The 17912-nt window shown below is 39.2% G+C and overlaps 2 protein-coding genes across 2 annotated transcripts; both read left to right on the top strand.

Moving 5' to 3' along the window:
- The first annotated feature begins 1902 nt into the window (after positions 1–1902).
- Positions 1903–9220, top strand: pdia3 (protein disulfide isomerase family A, member 3). Its single transcript, XM_034588992.1, has 13 exons — positions 1903–2272; positions 3483–3561; positions 3674–3791; positions 3913–4020; positions 4125–4254; positions 4404–4520; positions 5794–5919; positions 6025–6207; positions 7005–7113; positions 7612–7740; positions 8052–8131; positions 8465–8522; positions 8612–9220. Exons 1-13 carry the CDS (start codon positions 2139–2141, stop codon positions 8735–8737), a joined length of 1497 nt encoding a protein of 498 aa, XP_034444883.1. The 5' UTR covers positions 1903–2138; the 3' UTR covers positions 8738–9220.
- A 1648-nt stretch (positions 9221–10868) lies between these two features.
- isg20 (interferon stimulated exonuclease gene) lies at positions 10869–15522 on the top strand. The gene is made up of 5 exons (XM_034589028.1): positions 10869–10946; positions 12037–12715; positions 12841–13041; positions 14643–14877; positions 14947–15522. Exons 1-4 carry the CDS (start codon positions 10915–10917, stop codon positions 14841–14843), a joined length of 1113 nt encoding a protein of 370 aa, XP_034444919.1. The 5' UTR covers positions 10869–10914; the 3' UTR covers positions 14844–14877; positions 14947–15522.
- Positions 15523–17912: the final 2390 nt, after the last annotated feature.

Genomic DNA, 17912 nt, shown 5'->3' on the forward strand with positions numbered 1-17912 from the left:
GCATTCATGTGCTTAAGCTACTTTAAAATCATATTCAAAATGCATTTAATTATAGATGAATTCACTGAATGGAGACAAAAAGAACACATTTTGTTTGTAGTTTCTTCCCTTTGTCCAAACATAGAGGGTTACTGTGTCTAAATGTTATGTTTTACTTAAAAGGTTTTATACAATGTCTGCACTATCATTAGTATAAAAGGCATAAAAATTGAGAGTTTACAGCTTATAGGCTATATCTGTATACACACCTGTTTTACTCCGGGTTTCTAAACACATGCTCTCTGTACTATACTCAATGTGTGTTCAGAGGTTATGCTGTAATGCTAGTGGCTGTCCAATCAGTGTCCTTCTCAAATGTTACAGATGTTTTATAAAATGCTGTGTAGGGCAGGGTGCACAATGTATTATATGAACTCTATTGTACTGTACGATCACATAAGAAGCTTAGATTTTTCTCAGTTCCTTTATGTGTCGAGCAGTGTTGAGTGCTGATGTCTTACTTGTTATAGTCTAAATACTCCCATGTGTTTACCTACTAAAATAAGATCAGATTAGCCAATTTCTGATTTTATTCCAATTCATTTCATTTATTATTATCTGTTAAATTTTGAGGATTTCATTACTATACTATAGTTATCTCATTCAAACTAATGTAGGTTTATGACAGAGTTTTCACAACAACTGAAAAGTGTGATGAAGGCCTGAGATATAAAAGAAATATTATTAAGAGACAGTCAGAAAGGTAAGAGGGATGTATTTGCAAATGTCAGATGTGTCCGTTTTTTGGGGTGTTTTGGGACCAGAGTAGTATGTAATAGTACATATTTTGTGTACAGATATCAGAGTATCAACTATAAACATATAATTTAATAAAATATGAATTATTACAATACATTTCGAGTTAAGAAAAATATTAGATGATTACAGGGAATATCAAAGTGTAGTCATTCTCTTGAATCAGAAATAATTTGTTTAATGATTTACCAGCCTACTGAGTACAGAGTACTTTGGACCAGAGATTGAAGGATGCTCAAAGAGCGCCTTCTGCTGGCATAGTTGTATAACTGCAGCTTTAGAAAGAGGGAAACATTTCAGTTCGAACAGGAAGTACTTTACTATGAAGTAATAGTAATAAAATGTTGGATACCACAGATATCCTTACACCTGAGCAGATTTCATATTTTATTTAGTCTGATCATTCTGTTGAGATTTTTCAAGATAGACTTAAGAACAATTAAAAGTCAGACAATCACACACAAACAGTGAGGGTGAATATCTGCCTCCAGTTTCCCAAAGAAAAACCGGCTATTCACTGCAGCTCCATCTGTTGACCAACCTCTATCTATCTATCTATCTATCTATCTATCTATCTATCTATCTATCTATCTATCTATCTATCTATCTTTGCGTTAGATAACTTCTTCTTTAATTTATTTTGTATACTTATGAACTTATTTGTGTCTAGTATAATGTGGTTGGATACAATAACTGATAATGAGAATATTTTTAACACAATATGAACATTGAAACCATTGACTTATTGCAGGACAGCTGTATTGGACTGCCTTGGGTTTAGTTGGGTGTATCTAATACACTGACACCACAGCTGTATTCTCATGAGAGAAGTTCTGATCTCGTCCCCACATGTGTCAGTGCTGCAGATACTACTGTTGTCTCGTAGGTGGCCACTCGTGTGTAAAGTAATACATATTGTGACATTGACGCATCCATCCGATCATTAAAGTTGTATGAAATCGAGCAGTGAAGTTATAACACGATCCCTCAGGGCACGTGAGTGAGGAGTTTGTATTTTGTCAAATTGTGATTGGTCCTGTGATAATGAGGTCTGATTCGCCTGTCTGTCATTGGCTGACCGGGGCCGATTGACGGGCTGCGTGGACCAATGGGCGGCTGCCACACTGTGGTTAGGAGCGGTCCCTCTGCCTGAACGTCTCCGGCGCCTCGGTTTCTTTCTCTTTCTCTTTCCGACCTGTCTTCGTCTGTCAGCCCGAAGCTGCCCGGGCCCGCACACCTGAACTCGGCTGAAGAAAGGGCTGCCTGCCGCGGACACACGTCGCCCGTTCCCCCTTTTGTTACCAGAAAGAGAAGGAGGCTGCCTTTAGCCAGCGCTGTGTGCCATGTTGAGGCTCATCTTCTTGGCCGCGCTCGCCGGCTTGTCACGGGCCAGTGATGTGGTCGATTTCACCGATGACGATTTCGAAAGCAAGATCGGAGACCACCCGATGATTCTCGTGGAGTTCTTCGCTCCCTGGTGAGTGTTTCCACGGTCTGTGCACAGTAGCTGGCGCTTTAGCTAAGGTTAGGCGAGCTACCTAGCTAGGTGGTTAACAGGTCAGCTAACGGATTTGCAGAACATTCAGCACTCTGGATGCTAACCAGGGGTTTTTTTTTTTAGCACTTAAATCACCGTGCAAATAAAAAATGTATCTCTGACAGTTTTGTTGTATGAACAGGATCGATGGTGTCTAAGTGTTTGTGGTTCATTGGCCAGGTACCAACATTAGCACGTTAGCTAAGAGCCCGGAACAGTGTAAGGTGTTAGCTGCACTCAAAGGTGTTTTTAAAGAGGAGCGATGATTCAACTACTGCCACACTTTGACTTTTCACTTGTATGTGAACTAATACTCGATTAGTCTCCGTCTGAAGTTTATTTAAACTGCTCTGGAACGGGTTAGATCGAAGCGACGTGGGAAGTAAAGCTATGAGGAAGTTGGGGGCGTGCCTATTCGTAGTTGTAACGACGTGATTGGCCAGGGAAGTTTTGGTGGCCGTGTTTGATTGGCCCAGTGGAACTGTGACGTATACCCACTGTGCCAAACTTAAATAAAAAAAATCCCCTTTGAATTTATAAAACCTTACACCTTAAACACTTCCGTCAACAGAGAAAATCTTTTTATATTTTGAGGTATAGACCAGGGTATATTATTAAGGGTTGCAATTATATGTCCCATTGACAGAAAGTTAATCATCCACCAACAAATGAATGATCATTTAAAACAAACTTTTGCTGTTTTTAGCTTCTCAAATATGCTGATTTTATGCTATTATACAATAGATTATAATATATTTAATAAGTACTGGAGTTTGGGCTCTCTATCTAACAACATTTGAAGTGATCTTGGACTTTGGGTAATTATACTAGCATTTCCAGCATTTTCTGAAGTTTTATAATATTTATATATTACATTAATTACATGATGAAAAGATTAGAGTACCTGGTATAAAAATACTTTAAGTATTTGTCAAATTGAAAATGATTTCTGTTTTCTTAACACTACTTGTATTGTATGTGATTGTTTGTATTTTACTAACCCTATAGAACTACCATGGAGGTTTCCAGTTACACTACACAGTGTGAAATCATGAGATCTCCCTCAGGATATTTGCTGAGCTGACACTAAAATCCAGCTCATGTGTAACTTGTTTTCCCGTTGACTGATCCATATCTTCGTGTCCATTAGGTGTGGCCACTGTAAAAGACTAGCCCCGGAGTACGAGGCAGCCGCCACACGTCTGAAAGGCATCGTCTCTGTGGCCAAGGTATTGCATCATGAAGTTCATTTAACTTTGTCCACTTATCTGTGGAATTGTGCACTCGGAACTCTAGTGCTCTTTGTACCTTTTTTAAAGAAATCATGCGTTTTCCTCTCAGGTTGACTGCACAACCAGCAGCAACACATGCAGCAAATATGGGGTCAGTGGCTACCCAACCCTGAAGATCTTCAGGGATGGAGAAGACTCTGGTCCCTATGATGGTCCCAGAACTGCAGGTATGTGACTGTTTTTTTATTCATGTATACCTCACATTTGTAAAACTAGCTAATATATCTGTTTTTTCCCCCCATCCTGTTTTCTTACCATATTCTTACTGCATCTACTTTCTCCCTGTAGATGGGATTGTCAGCTTCCTTAAGAAGCAGGCTGGCCCAGCTTCTGGGGAGCTCAAGGATGAAGCAGACATGGAGAAGTTTGGTTCAGGCCCAGAGGCATTTGTTGTTGGTGAGTTGACGTTTGGATTTTAGTGAGATGCTAACTTGAATGCAGCTGGTAAATTTGAGGATTTAGTCGTGTTGGTCTGAATGAGATTCATCGTTTGTTCCCAGGTTTCTTTGCTGATGACAAGAGCACATCACAGGCAGAGTTCCTGAAGGCAGCCAGCGCCCTGAGGGACAACTATCGCTTCGCCCACACCAACTCGGAATCTCTTCTCCAAAGCCACGGCATCGATGGAGAGTGAGTCGCTCTTTTTACATTTAGTGTAGTTCTCTACTGTTAAATAACTGTCATTCTGACACACCTACTGTGACAATCACATCAGTAGCTTAGCTCCTGTTGATGGAGCAGGCTAGGAATTAACAGACCCTTCCTTTGTTGGTTTTCAGAGGAGTCGTCTTGTTCCGCCCACCACGCCTCAGCAGCAAGTTTGAAGACAGCTCCGTCAAATTCACAGAGGACAAATTCACCAGCAACAAAATCAAGAGGTTCATTCAGGACAACATGTGAGTGTTGGTTTACTTGAGGTCTTCTCAGTCCATCCTGTCTTTTCATCTAGAAACGGAGAGATTTGTTCATTTTATTTGTAAAGCACACTATGTTCACAGTAGCTAAAATGGTTGGCAGTATTAAAACATACAATTGTCTTTCATTGTAACAGTGTTTGCACACATGGCCAAGTGCCAACAGGAAATTGTTTCGTTGGTGAGTTGTCCATAGCAAACATAGACGTGGCTCTCACTTAGTTCCGGTTGTATGGCTTAACGTTGTTCAGCAAATACTGGAGTTTATTATCTGTCTTTAAATTGTGGATCCTTGGATGGTAGTCAGGTCTATTTATTAGGAGGAAACCCACAAATTAGATGTAATGTGTATTATGTGCAAATCAGCATGAAGGGATAAACTGCTTTGGCAGACCTGCTGCTGTGCTGATGAGACCATAGAGAATCTGGGTGATCCTCATGTGAAATAGTGTATAATGAAAAACAATTGATTTGAATCAAATTGGTACCTGTTACTGCATTTAGCCTTTTTATTTATACCTGATTTTTATATCTAAAAGTTGATCTAAGCAGAACTGAGTAAAATAAACACTCATGTTTGTATGTATAACACACGCATGGGCTTGATGCTGAAAGTTAACTAACTTGCTCATTACATTCTTTTAGTGTGCAAAAGTAGACTGCACTCTAAATGTGTTTCGACTTGAGTTCCATACATTATTCACTCTAAGTATTGGTTCACTTGTAGTGTTTTTGTGGTTTTACCCAGAAGTGAACCAGTAAAGTTATTCTTATGTTCTTAAAATTGAATGACAGATACCATAATAATTTAGTTTAACTTGTTTAATGTTCAACATACCTTTTCGATAAAACACATCACAGATGTACAAATGTCTCCTCTACATGTGAAAAGTCACGTGACAAAGGCCACATCCATAATGTGAACGTGTGATCAGATTGAAACAATGTAGATGTTAATACAATGAAATGCATTTGTATAGCACATGTAAGGTTAGGACAACATGTAAAAGAAACACAACATAATATAAAAGAGGATTTAAGAATGGTTAAAGGCTAAAATCTAAATGAATAAATAGATTAAATGGTAGAAAGAAAGATTAGTAGAAGAAATTAATAAATGTTTCCCAACGATTTCATTATTTACACTTCTTACCCTTCTGTGAGTCATCTGTACTACTTGATTATTTGTTTGTAACCATCTTTGAGAATAGCTTTTTGCTGAACTTTTTTAACTAATCGATTCTTTCTTCCTCAGCTTTGGGATTTGTCCCCACATGACAGACGACAACAAAGACCAGCTGAAGGCCAACGACCTGATGGTGGCTTATTATGATGTTGACTATGAAAAAAACCCCAAGGGCTCAAACTACTGGAGGAACAGGTAGGTGTTTCTAAAACTGGCACCAGAATTGTTCTCTTCACAGCTCCATGCATCGAGCTGCTACCTTCACCTTCCATTTTCAAAAGCATGACTTTTGTTTCACAGGGTGATGAAGGTGGCAAAGAGCTTCCTGGATCAGGGCAAGAAGCTGAACTTCGCTGTGGCCAACAAGAACCTGTTCAGCCACGATGTGTCGGAATTCGGTCTGGATGGCAGCTCGGGAGAGTTGCCCCTGGTTGCCATCCGCACCGCCAAGGGAGACAAATTCGTCATGACGGAGGAATTCTCGTAAGTAGAGACAGTTGTCATTTTTGTGTTTTGCCACAAAAACATTTAACCACACAAACCACATATATTATTCTATTGCATACCCCAAATAAATTAAATGCAAATCCCTTATTTAACTGTCTTGTTGACTTTGAAATTGAAGCCAATGATGTTTGTCCATAAAGTACCACTATGTAGCTCATTGAGAGAGTGATATTTTAATATAACTACAGCCCTTGTGAGCCCTCACAGACTAGGATGACATATCTGATCCACTACATTTAAACCTGATTTGTAAATTACTGACGGAGCCGGTAAAAAAAAAAAACCTTTTTACGGTCCACACATGTACGAAAACACCCAAATGATGTAAGCAGACACAGTGGAGATGTGCATGGCTCCCTGGGTGTCTACCTTGGTGGCGCTGTAGCTGGGCTGTGACCTGGTGTCATGCATGGCAGGGTAAAGGGCGACATTTTTGACTTTCCCTTGTTTATTCTGCTGAGAACAGTGCGTGGAAAAAATCATTGCGACCTCTGTTCTCTAGAAGAGAAATGATGCTTCTGCGGCTGAACCGCAGCTGAGCAGCACCGCACCCAGGTCTAATCTGTTAACATGGGCGTGCAAATGAAAACCAAGCCGTTCCGATACCGTTCCACATCCAGGGTTAGCGTCGTTAGATGAAATTAACAGATGTCTGAGGAAGCTGCTTGAAGTTTGTGTGATTACAAATTTTTTGAATAATAGCATCCACTACAGGAGTATGTTGTACTCTTGGTGTCTCTGACTTGAATTTCTTTTCCCTGTTCTCACAACAGTCGTGATGGAAAAGCACTGCAGAGTTTCCTGCAGGATTACTTTGACGGCACAATGAAGCGTTATCTCAAATCAGAGCCCATCCCAGAGAACAACGATGGACCTGTCAAGGTGAGTCTAAATTTCTTCTTTCTTTGTGCTGTGCTTTGCAATGGGGTTTTATGCTGTTTGTTTGTGCTGAATGTTTGATTCAGCACGTTTCTGACTTAATTCCTTTTTAATGTGTAACACATACACACCTGCTGTGTAAAAACAAATATAACAATAGGAATTATTAGGTGTAAGAAACAGGAATAAAAACGTGTATCTGCGATCCTTCAATACAACCAGATTGTATTTTGCTCATGTTGTGTTCAGGGGTCAAGACCAATTTGTCTCATATTTTTAAGGGGCGGCTATAGAAACTGACATGAGTGATTAAGGCCTTGTAGTCGAATATTCCATCAGTCTGTCAGTCCAGCAGCTGGAGAAAAATATCTGACCACGTCACGTCTTTTTAATGAATTTTCAGAATCAGACATGATGCTTGTTGAGGACCTGCTGTGTGCAATTACAACTCATGATTCATCAGTGCCTTTTGTGATGAGTTATCTACCTTTTTATCCTCAGGTTTTGGTGGCTGAGAACTTCGACGACATCGTCAATGACGACAGCAAAGATGTGCTGATCGAGTTTTATGCTCCGTGGTGCGGACACTGCAAGACCCTGGAGCCCAAATACGTAGAGCTGGGAGAGAAGGTGAGAGAAGGAACACCTAACCTGCTGCTTTTCCAATAATTGTCAGAATAAGACAACACTCTGAATATACGCAGCTTTTTAAATGAACAAAACTGAAGCATTAGTTCTGAATTTGAAAAGACCAGGTTAAACAACTTGACAAACATCTTGAGGTTGAACAGTGGAAGGAAGCTAGTGTTCTCACACTTGAGATGCTGACATTTTAAATTTTTGCATGTTAATGATAATTTCATAACAAATGTTCTGGCGATTCAGTAATTTCAGCTCCTGAAAAAACAAATAGTTAACACTTTCTCTCCTCTGTCCTGAAGCTGGCTGACGATCCCAACGTTGTCATTGCCAAGATGGATGCCACAGCCAATGATGTGCCATCTCCATATGAAGTCAGCGGGTGAGTCAAAAATCACCTGAATGTAATATTCAACCTTCCCCTAACAATGTGGAAAGCATTAGTATAAATAGGAATAATTACAGAAAACAATCTGCATACAGACACCTGATCATTATTGTAAGGGACTTAAACACTGTCTTCTTTTTAATGTTTTAAAACTGCAGTCAGCTGATATAATATTATTGGATTTTTTTTAACTCCCAAATGTCCACCTCAAATATCCTGTGTCTTGTGTGTTTTGAGATCTTTTATATTAAGTCTGAAGGACAACACTGTCTGATGGTACATTATTTAATTTATTCTTATTCCTCCCCTTACCTTTTGCTTTTTCAGTTTCCCCACAATCTACTTTTCCCCAGCTGGACATAAGATGACCCCAAAGAAATATGAGGTGAGTTTTCAACTTGACTGATAATGAAACAGAGCCAGTTCACATCTGTGCGTATTACTCATATTATTTTCTCACTGCTCTTGTTCCAGGGAGGTCGTGATGTTGGTGACTTCCTCTCTTACCTGAAGAAGGAGGCCTCCAACCCCTTGGTGATGCAGGAAGAGCCCAAGAAGAAGAAGAAGAAGAAGGATGATGACGACAAGATCGAGCTATAAAGGCTCCACACAGGAACTCAAGACCCCCCCACCATGACAGGAGGAGGATTGGGGAAATCCGTGCAGAGAAAGAACTAAATTATATTCCACTCTCTTAGTGAACTACCGAATGCTCTGAAGCCAAGTCAAAAGACGCGGCCCTCCCTTTAGGTCCTCCTCTGCCCTGGGGAAACTGTGGAAGGTGGAGAAGTGGTGGCCAGGGCCTGCCCGATGTTTAAAAACAAAAACAGATTTTTAGGGAAGAGGGGACAGCTTTTGAAATTGAGATTTTTATTTCCCCCTGGTCTGAATTCTACACCTCAGGCTGATGCACTTTGGTTCGTCAAGTCTCCTGTCATCTTTCGCTTTTGGTTTATGTTGTTGTTGTCACAGGGGATAATAGTAAATGGTGAATTCCTTTTTATTTTTTTGTTGATTTTGTTACATGTCTTTGTTTTTGTACATTTGGAAGGATTCTGAAATAAAAGGCCCACAAAACCAAAATGAGCTCTATGATCTCATTCATGAATATAAATGTCTAGTTACTGTCAGCTGCTTTTCAAGCCTCAGTCAAACACTCTGTTAAAGGAGCTTAGCCTAGTGCTGACCTACTGAGATGTTTAACCCTGGAGAACCTGGTTTGACTTGCTCTGCTTTTTGATACGTGCTACTATATGACATGGGCTATCACTCAGCAGTCCTTCATGGTTGAAAAATGACATCCTTTTATTGCTTGCTTGTGAGTAAAGTCCATTTCCACCAGAATCCAATACAACGTACAGCATACAAACCCTCTAGTGCCAAAGCGGTTAAAAACCATTAGCCCTTCCATGGTCAAACACCTGATAAATGACAGTGACTTCCTCCCATATATACACCTGAGCCTCTGATAATGGCACAGTGACACCCAAAAGACAAGCAGCGAATCACTATTATATCATGGTAATATTGAACACCACATTTGGTTCTTCCACACATGCTTAACAATTTTTTATATTATTGTTCTTAAAGTCGAGTCATTAGTCCTCGTTAGAAAACCCCTTATTTGCGTTTCTATAGTTCTAGGGACAGGGGTGCGATATCAATGACTTATTATTAGTGATTCATTAAATGTATAATTGCTCAGTTAATAGATTGGTCTGTTATTTTAGAATGATTAAAAAGACCATCAGAAGCTCCCAGAGTACAAGGTTTGGATAAATAAACTTTAGTTATTAAAAAATCAATCACAATTTAGTTCTAAACAAAAAGATTGACTCCCATCAAAGCATCTAACTACTGTAAAGGCTTCTACAACTCAAAGGCAGGTAAATTATACATAAACACAACTGGAGCATCTATCAGGATTTTTTGTGGAAAATTAGACTGAGCTGAACTTCAGGCTTTTTGAATGATTGTCTTGAAATTAGCATTACACTTATTATTTGCGTTGAGTGTTTGAGACAGGACTCCAACCAATGATTTTCCTTATCAATTTTGTCAATGTTATATTTTTGTTTATATAATGTCAGAACAGTAAAAAAGACATAAATTCCCAGTCTTTGGGGACATCTTCAAATACCTTGAAAACTAAAGATACTAATTTTATAATGATGAGAAAAAGAAGGAATTTAGAAACATTAGAAGCTTAAAATATTTTCAATATGTTGGCTCAGTAGATTAATTACTAGTTATTCAAAATTCATTAATGGCTAATTATATGTGATCTTCAGAAAATGAATACTGACTTTAGTTTGGTATTTAGAATGTTTTTGTAAATGAACCCTCCATTGACATATAATTGTGTGATAAGATATGACTTCAATGTTCCTTTAACTTTTTATTGTGTCTCCTCTCTGCGGGGTTTACCTTTGTACTATAATAATAACAATAATAATCATAATCATACTATTACTAATAATAATAATAATAATAATAAATGTTATTTCTATAGCACCTTTCAAAATCCAGGCTGCTTCACAAAATAAAATATAAGTCATACATTAATATAAATATAAGATAGCAAACCAAGCAAGAAAGGCTTCATCATAATCTGTAACAAAACAAAACAGAAAAAAACAAAACAATCAAACATGTTTTCTGTGGCATTGCCGCACCAGGCCTATAGGTGGCGCATGTGTTTAGCAGCTGAACACTTCCTGTGAAACGAAGAAGAGAAGCAGCAAATCAGATGTCAAATAGAAGGGACTTGCTCTGGCATGTCCGGTCTATACACGTGCTGCCTCAGAAGGTAAAGTCTGAATTATCCTTATTTTCTTGAATGTGTCGTTCATAAACAACACCTTTATCTCTGTGCTATGCTAAACGTGTATTTGTAGGAATTGTGCTCTGGTGTCTTGTTTGACGTGTCTTTCCTCAGCTAGCTAAGTGTTGTTTTCAAGAAGGAACACCAGACTCCTTGGAAATATGTGGCACTTTGAAGTTCTGTCTCAAAAACACCAAAGTTAAACACTAGACTACAAAGAACCACTCTATTATATTCCCTCAGTTTTCGCTTATATACCACTAACAAGCCACCACGTCACTGTATGTAATGCTGAACCGTTGTGACGTCAGCTGGAACAGTCATCGATCTATACCCTCACACTTCATCTGGATTTGTGGTGTTTATTCTTCCACTCAAGTCCAGAAACCTTTAGTGAAGGAAACATAAACCGACAGATGCACAGTGTGGAGAAGCTCTAACGTTTCTCTGGTCGTTAGCAGAGGTTGTTCGTTTACTTGAGGAACCTACTTTGCAAAGAACAGGTTTTACTTGATGGGTTTTTACTGGTTCTTTGGTCTTTTTCTTTTTGCCATCTATCTATGCCATATTCTTTTTTGCTATTTTCTTGAAATGGTGTGTTGTTTTTTTAATCTGCCGTCTTGGATTTTAGATTTTGTATTATATAAGTTGCTGCCTGTTATTGTAAATGACATCATTTGCTTCTTGTCTTTCACATTTTTATTCAGCTGTACCTGAGTTGCCGATTTCAAAGTCAGTATGTTTTATTGGCCATTAATAATTACAATAATATAAGCTAATTTATGTAGCTCCTTTCAAAACACAGGTATAAGGTGATTTACAAGTTAAAGAGTATAAGAAAAAAGTAAAAAGATAAAATAAGAGATAAAATGATTAAAGTAGTTGGTAAGATCAGAACTAGTAGAAAACACAGCTTTTAAAAAATGTGTCTTTAAGAGCGATTTAAAGGAGGATAAGGAATATGCCAGAATCCTGTGGCAGCCCCATTCATTAACGGTGTATTTCGCCTTTTCAGATCAAATCTGTAGATTTTATGTGTTTTTATATCTTTTTTTTTTTTGTGATTTATTTTCAGAAATGACTTTAAGGCCAGTTTCATTGATGGACGATGGCAGAGACAAGAAAAAAGAGTAGAGTCTCCTCATCAGGGATTCTCAGCAACCACCGGTATTTGTGTTAAAAAGGCCATGATGCTTCATGCTATGGAGACTGCAGGAGCAAGGACGAAATGTCAAAAGATGATTGTTAATATGCAGAGGAAAAGAAGAGACAACCACTCTGAACCACTGGGTACAAATAAGTTGGTTAAAAAAACAAAATGGAGCGATACAATGCAAGAATGTCAAAACACTCAGATTTCTGAAAACAGGAGCACTGATGCAGCTAAACCTGGACACTCTGTGATGGTACCTAAAACTGCTGACCACCACAGTTTAGTCACAGCCCTCAAAGACAGCTGGGAGGTGGACAGCGGCTTCTCCGAGGCCAGTCCTCCAGCCAGCGGTCGGAGTTCACCGTGCCTTAGCTCATGCCCAACCACAGTGGTGGCCTTGGACTGTGAGATGGTTGGGACAGGACCTGGCGGGTGCTGCAGTGAGCTGGCCCGCTGCAGTATCCTGGACTATCACGGCAACGTCCTGTATGACAAATACGTCCAGCCGTGTCAGCCTGTCACAGACTACAGGACTCCCTGGAGCGGCATCCAGAGGCGTCATCTGAGGAACGCTACACCCTTTGTTCAGGCCAGAGGGGAGGTGAGATCAGCTTCACATTACTATCTACATCTGCTCTTTGATTCTCATTTTCACTGTCACTCATTTTTAACTACTCTGTATACAATGAATAAATCTGACACAGTTGTGTGGTCTGTCTTCTGTAGATCATGAGCATACTTGAGGGCAAAGTGGTCGTGGGCCATTCCATCTACAACGACTTTGAGGCAATGGACATACTCCACCCATGTCACATGGTCAGGGACACGTGTACTACACGTCTCCTCAGCCGGTTGGCTGGTTTCCCCCGAACACGCTACCCTTCGCTCAAAATTCTGGCCGGTAAGCTGCTAAACAAGAAGATACAGGTGAGACTTGATGCTGTTTTATACATTGTAATCATTGGGGATATAATGCCAAATTTCTAGTAGAAATAAGGTTCTGTATTTACAAAGGTTTTTCACTGAATCCGCAGCTAAAGACTGTAAATATGTTTTAATGAGCCTAATAACAGAAATATTATAGACTGATGTGAGACACAAAAAGCTCTAAAGACTTGGTGTCCCACAGAACTCTTAATGCTTTTTACCAGCTTTCTTTCCTTTAACTAGAAACCTCAGTACATTAGAGAAACCATTAACGAGTGAAACATTTAAAATTTGTCAAAAAGCACCCATTACTGTTGGTGTTAAAAGTAACCAATGTATAGAATGCAGCTCCTGTGTGGGTAAAGTTAAAGGCATAAGGAAAAATGAATTAATTTGTTAAATCAAAGTGAAAGTTAGGTTAGAATTGATTGGATCTGACTGATACAAGGTCTCTGTTAGTGGATGATATCCAAACCCTGGCGTTTCCTCCCACATGTTAGATGATAAATGAGAAGAAACGCAGCACAGAATTATCAAAGACAAGGGTGATGACATTTCTAGTGTTACTGTGATGTTTGACCACTAGAGAGCACTGATAAGTTTATTTTTACCTGTGAAAAGCTCTGCTTCAGTACAAATTAAGAATCTGTCTGTATTCTGATTATCTTGACAACCGCTCATCTGATCGACTTCAGTGTGCGTCGCTGAAGAACCACGGCGGTGGAGTGTCGACTGACGTTTTAGATGAGCATTTGTTGAGGAAAATCAACAGGTCCCTCATTCATTCTAAACCGTAAACGGCATATGTTGTTGATCATAGAAACCATGTTAACACCCAACCCTTTGATACTGATGTCATCAAAGCTCCAGCTCGACATTCATGTCACTTGTTCATTTAATGTTTAACATGCACTTTGTATTACCATGGTAACAAGTTTAGACACAACCATATGATGTCACCAAATAAAGTCAGGCTGATAAGGGAGGATAAAAATTGTTTCTTTAACTTGTTAAGACCGGATGCGACATCTGTGTGTTTCTTCCTTTTAGAGCCGGATCAAACGCGTGCGCATCATCCAAGAAGTCACAGTTTTCAAAACATGTGACTGATGAAATAAATCGTGATTCGCTTAAGGGAAAATGTGTTATGGGATAAGTAGTTTGTTTGTTTGTTTGTTAGCGCTCTTGGCCGGTCGCTTTTCAGACATGATCTAAACAACACAAGCGATATTTAAGCAGATTACAGCAGTGTTTCATTGACCAAACAAACAATGAAAGTAACAAAGAAGATTCTAGGGAGAGGGGGGAGGGGTGTCTTGGATTTGTTGGCTTTTAAAAAAACAAATATTTTATTGACAATTCTGTCAACTCTTTAGAAAACCCTTAGGTCTTAAGAGGTTGTTTTCAAACAATGTTTAGTTTTCAGAGAGCATTTTCACTCTGTGCCTTAATGGTTTGATTACATTTTTTTTCCTCTGTGTCTTAAGAGAAGAAGAGTACATTGTCCTCTTTCCTTTAATAACGTGTGCACTGAACTGTGCCTGGTATGTACTCCGACTTGTTGTGAACCACGCTGAATCTGTCTCTGTTTCTCTGACCAGGTTGGGGTGAGAGGTCACTGTTCGGTGGAGGACGCTCTGGCCTCACTTGACCTCTACAAGCTGGTAGAGGGCGTGTGGGAGCAGGAGCTGCAGAACAATCTGAGGGACAACAACGCTCCGCACGAGCCCAGCTTCGCCTCCTCTAACCACTACATGAAAGACGAGTACTGGCCTGATGATGTCACAGCTGACAGCCAATGACAGAAGGGTATTCATGCGACAATTAGTGGGAAACGCCAAGGTCCAGTTAGGTGGTGATGTTCTTCAGAGCAGATATAGATCACTATTAATAAAGTGAATGGAAACAAGTATTGTCAAATCTGGGAGCTAAAATTATCCTCAGTCTCATATGAGAAGATGTGCTGAGTAACTTCTGGGAAAACTATTGTTTGAAAGCAAACACTTGTTAACTTATTATTGTTGAGCATGTTAAACATGGTTGATTATCCCAACAGCATATTTCTGCTGTGATACCAGATATTTGCTTGCAGAGTTGATATTAATCAAGTTGAACAGACTTGATCATGATTATATTATGAAGTGTTGGTGATGTGCAGAGTTTTCAACAGTCTCTGCTCTTACGTGTGAGGGAAAAATGTAACTTAACAGGGCATGAGACTAATCTTAGTCCACAGATAGGTTTTGGAAAATAACTGTATTTTTCAGTTTGTTTGTATTTTCTCGAAATACCTCTGTTCACAACATGTGAACATCTTGTGATGTGACGATATAGAAAACTGTACAAGTCGCAGTTTTTAAGATGTTTTATCACTTTCATGTCAAAAGGAAAACACATTTTAAAAAAAATATAAGTGTTGGAAGTTACCTCATTGTTTCTGCTCCTAAAAGTCCTAATAAAATGACCTCATTTTAAAATAAAGCACTGACTTTGATTGATTTCAGTGAGTGAATGTGACAACACTGAAAACATAATTCTACCTTTTTCCCATGAGGACCAGATTTGTTTTTATGAGGAGTCATATAGAGGTTGTCACAACAGGTGTGGAATGTTTATACTCAGGTTCTGAAGGAGCTTTGTCAAGTCTGGGGTGGGGGGGGAATCATCAGTGGTTTTGACTTTGGGATCTGATGTAAGAAATATGTTAAACAGAAAACTGTCAAACTGAGGCTGTGGAGTTTGCAGGTCAGAGCTGTGGAGGAAACCACAGCTCTGAAGATGTTAGGAAATATTTTAGCATGTGAAGTCATTGAATGGCACCATGTATAAATGGGTTATAAGATATTTAGTGACACAAAAGCACAAAGGTTTTCTCCAATCAGAGCGTTCCCTATTAAATCCCTATAAGTAAAATCCTTGTGAGTCATTGAGCCTCATGTGGAAAGCTCTAAAGACGTGATATGTGAATCATGATCCGTTGGAGGGTATAATGTCACTTAGACTAAACATGCAGTACAGTGAGCTGCAGGTGGAGCTGTACAGCTCTGTAAATGGCTTTGTCCCTGTGTCTCAACTTATTTGTTTCCTGCTCAAACACCACGAGCACACACCTAAAGCCTAAACTTGGACCTACAGCTCAGGCTATAGGGAGAAAACACAGAGGAGCATTGTTTGCCCAATCCATCTAATTTTGTTTTCCTAATCGCTTTCTTGAGCAGATCAGGCCCGATTTAGAAGATTACAGGTCGACTGCCTGCTCATTCATCGTTGCATCAGGAGGAAAAAACGTGTGCTGGTGACGTCAGCGCTGCCTGGGCGAGAGGAAGGAAAATGCACAACTTCCAAATATGAACCAACACAAGAGCAACCTGCTGCAGGTGTGATGAGACCAGACACTGTTAGATGTACACAGACCTTCCTGATGAAGAGGAAAAGATCCACAGAACCTCACATTGAGGATAGAACTGCTGTCCAACTGGTGCACAGAATTGTCATGTCTGTAGTGACAAATGTTAGACTTTGGTGAAGTGTCTTTAACACGGCTTCTTGAATTTTTATGTCAATAAGGGTAATGTCAATAATACCCCAGTAAAAGAAAACAAATGATTATTTCATACAATAGTTACCTCCAGCAAGGTTATATTTTCATTCGTTTGTTTGATGGTTGTTTTTTGTTTGTTTGTAAGCGAGAATACATACAAACAGATTATAATTAAATGAAAGGAATGCGGTATGGGTCAGGGAAAAATTCATTAAAGTTTTGGTCTGAATCCAGGAATTTTTTCACTTTATATAACATTGTGAGATTTCAACATTTTCACTATTATCCCAGGGATCATGATGATTGGATTTTGATTTGAAAAAATTCTCACGCATTAAGGAAACTGAATTTTGTTGCAGCTTGATTGAATGTAAGGCGACTGTTGGAGGCATGAGCTCTGCTGAGTGCCATTCGAGTTCAAAAATGGTTCATGTTGCTGATGATTTAATTGTTCTAGGTTTTTCCTGTGCAAACCTAAGGCTCAAACATGCTTCACTGTTCGGCAAGGCTGATTTTTAATATGTTCATAAACAACTTTTTAGATTTTGAAGCACCTCCCATTAGGAGTTCCATTTTATCACGTATAAAGTGATTATGTTTCAGTGGTCAAAAATCACAGTGACCTTTATATGAATCTGGAAAAGTATGTAGAAATATGTACACAGAACCTGCACTGGTTGGCGGAGGCATACGACCACAGCACAGAAATTCTAGTTACTATTTCACTCAGCTTCATGAAGCCTGAGTATATGTGTTTGATATGATGAAGGGCTGATCACATTATATAAACCTTTACATTACTCCCACATGCTCAAAATACCTCCTCCACACATACACACACAGGTACACTCCAATCAAGGTGACTGACACGTGCACAGTGTCATTATGTTCTGCACACTGAGATTTAATGTGTATGTGAGAACTAATCTGATCACAGGGAATTGTGGATAGTTTACGGTTCACGTTTAATAATACGAGTCTATACCTAAGTCTTGTTGCGAAAGTGGTGATTGTGTGTGTGTGTATGTGTGTGTATATAGATATTTCTTATTTATGAAAGCCCAGCTCTTCTCCTCAGTCACACAAGGAAGGATTATGACTTGTCTGATGATTTGGGAGACGTTTGGAGTGACAAATAGCCACTGTCACAATTTGAGTTGCTATATCTTCTTTTGAGCTTTACTTTTGTCCCTCACAGAAGTTCAAGCTTTGGCAGTTGGATGCCAATTAGACTAAATTATGCTGAATTTAATTACACTTTTTTTCTGCAATGAGCGGACAGAGTCCAGCAAAGTTTATTATAAACAGTCTGAAATCTGTTATTGGGTTA

Source organism: Hippoglossus hippoglossus, chromosome 6, assembly GCF_009819705.1.
Source record: "Hippoglossus hippoglossus isolate fHipHip1 chromosome 6, fHipHip1.pri, whole genome shotgun sequence".
Taxonomy (NCBI): Eukaryota; Metazoa; Chordata; class Actinopteri; order Pleuronectiformes; family Pleuronectidae; genus Hippoglossus; species Hippoglossus hippoglossus.